Source organism: Phanerochaete carnosa (assembly GCF_000300595.1).
Source record: "Phanerochaete carnosa HHB-10118-sp unplaced genomic scaffold PHACAscaffold_825, whole genome shotgun sequence".
In the NCBI taxonomy this organism is placed as follows: domain Eukaryota; kingdom Fungi; phylum Basidiomycota; class Agaricomycetes; order Polyporales; family Phanerochaetaceae; genus Phanerochaete; species Phanerochaete carnosa.
Genome location: NW_006768452.1, coordinates 1 through 2447, shown reverse-complemented (window position 1 = coordinate 2447; position 2447 = coordinate 1). Strand labels below are relative to the sequence as shown.

Genomic DNA, 2447 nt, shown 5'->3' with positions numbered 1-2447 from the left:
GCTATCAGGGGAGGGTGGTGCTGGTAAGCGGGACTGATGGGTGGGACGCCAAGGCCACGTTATCGATCCGGACCCTTGCCCTGCATTCACCCGACCGCACGTGGCGGGAACAGACCGGAGCCAAGTTCCAAGCCTCGCGCGCCCTACATGCCCAAGAGCTTCAATTACTAGGCTTATTAGCAATGAGTAGCTTGTATTTTAAGAGTAGTAACATGTACTATATACTGCATTTAAAATAAGGGAAAAAACGGTATAAAAATGATGTATATACATGGGGGAAGCGTCGTCATCGTCACCCACAGCGAGCACGCAGGTGGGAGCAATGGCACCGTGTGTGTCATCAGGGGATGGCGGTGTTGGTGGCGGGGCCGATGGATGACGCTCAGATAACGGAGCCATCACCGTGATGGAGGATAGCACCCGGGGCATATCGCTGGGGGGGGGCTTACAGGTGTAGGAGGGGTCTTCCAAATGCATACTTGGTATATTTTAGAAAGATATCAGCGTGCTAGTGGCTCTTACGCAAATTGTGCGAATTAGTGTGGCAAACAGGGGGGGGGGGGTATGTCACACTTATAAGTTTTCAAATACGTAAGCTCCAGGTGCAGTACGACCAGCCGGATACATGCAAGACTCAATCAGGCACAGCCTCCCAATTCTACTCCATTCCCACTGTTTGCCACACTTCTCATGTCCCACAAGAAGGCCATAGCAGCTGCATCTTGCACATGCATATGTGAGATATCTCGCCGGCGCGGGCTCCCGAATTTCATCACGTACGTACCTAGGATAATCTGTCATGACAAGACTCTCCGGTATTCAATTCAGTAACCTATTCACAGCAATCCTCGTGCCGCTCGTGAAGGCAAAATATAGCAACGAAAAGATCTCAAACAACGCCACTCCTTGCATTCGCGTCTCTCGGCTGATTGACGGAGGTAGAGTGTCCGTCACGTCGGCCGACTTGGTCGCCTAGGCATTCACAGACCAATCACGCCGCGCTGGTGGAACGACATCATATATTCTATTCTCTGTGCATTGGTCAGAATGAGTCTGGACAGATGTGCTTACGCACTTGGCATTAGGGGTGTTCAAAGTTCGCGCGCAAAACCGATTCACGGCCGCTTCAAGAGTCGTTTCGAACGAAGTGAAACGCGACTGAAGCGCGCGTAGACTTTGAACACCCCCGATCACGAGGGAGTAAAATCGAAGTGCTGGCGGCGCGAGGGACACATCCGCCTCATTCCTAATGGTCTATATACACTCCATTATACCTGTAGCGGGGCTCCTGCATGCTCTCAGGGAGCAAAGATGCCTCCAAAAAATTACCTGTTGGTATGCACCATGGGGCGGCCGAGAAATACTTGTATGGGAACACGCTTTTCATCGTAACATGCAGAAAATAAGTAGCAAAATATGAATATAAATTGATCCCACTGTCACTACTCCATGTGCATGGGGTTATTACAAAATTGATGCAAATAGCACAGGAGGAGGGGGAGGGGGGTGCCAAGGACGGGGCGAAGCGGGTTGGTCTGGAAAGCGAGCTTGAATCGAGCGAAAAGCGGCGTGCGAAGGAGCCGCTTCGACGGACGACCTCGATTCGACGCGATTCAGCACGATTCAGCCCGAATCGTCGCTTCAGGACCCCGAAACCGCGCCGCTTCGAGTTTCCGTTTCATCGTCTGAATCGCCATCAAAGCGAGTCCAAAACGCGTTCAAAGCGAACTTTGAACACCCCTATTGTCTCAAACTGACCCTGCTAGCCGAAACAATCGTGTGATGGTCGGCTTGACTGCCTAGTTGACCACATATAAAACTTTGGGCGGGCTCTTCAGGCGTGCCTGTCTGCTCTTCGGGTGTCCTAATCGCTGACCATGCGCCGCTCGACTGTTGCTGCCCTACTCTCTGGACTCGCCCTCGCGAAGGCCGACGCTAATGCCACTACATCAGCAGTGAATGCCTGTAACCAGATCGCTCAGGCTGTATCCTCCGCCTCCGCTGTCTTCTGGCCAGGTGAGCGTTGCACTGCTGCTTCATCCCATGCCGACTGACGTTGGTCGTTGTTAGGGACCATCCAGTACACCGAGGACGTCAGCCATTGGGCTACATCTAGCAATGCTATTGCTACGTGCTCTGTTGAACCAGGAACTGCAGAGGACGTAGGACAAATTGTGAGACGCGTGTCTGCAATGTCATCTCACCACTGACGTTTTGTTAAACAGCTGCAAATCCTCGGGAGCACCAACACTACCTTTGCCGTAGGTGTTTGTTACTGTTCCTGACATTCTTTACCTCTGACGTGCGTCTCCGCAGGTCAAGGGAGGTGGTCACACTACCAACGCCGGTTTCTCCTCCACAACCGGCGTGCAGATCGCGATGTCCCGCTTCAGCGACGTCGTCTACAACAACGCATCACAGACAGTCGACTATGGCATGGCCTCATC

General features: G+C 52.6%; 1 protein-coding gene across 1 annotated transcript; it reads left to right on the top strand.

Moving 5' to 3' along the window:
* Positions 1-1877: 1877 nt before the first annotated feature.
* PHACADRAFT_203091 (uncharacterized protein) lies at positions 1878-2424 on the top strand (the record flags this gene model as incomplete). The annotated part of the gene is made up of 4 exons (XM_007403169.1): positions 1878-2016; positions 2071-2174; positions 2226-2261; positions 2317-2424. Coding segments are annotated over 4 exons (387 nt in total), but the record flags the coding sequence as incomplete, so codon positions are not given.
* Positions 2425-2447: the final 23 nt, after the last annotated feature.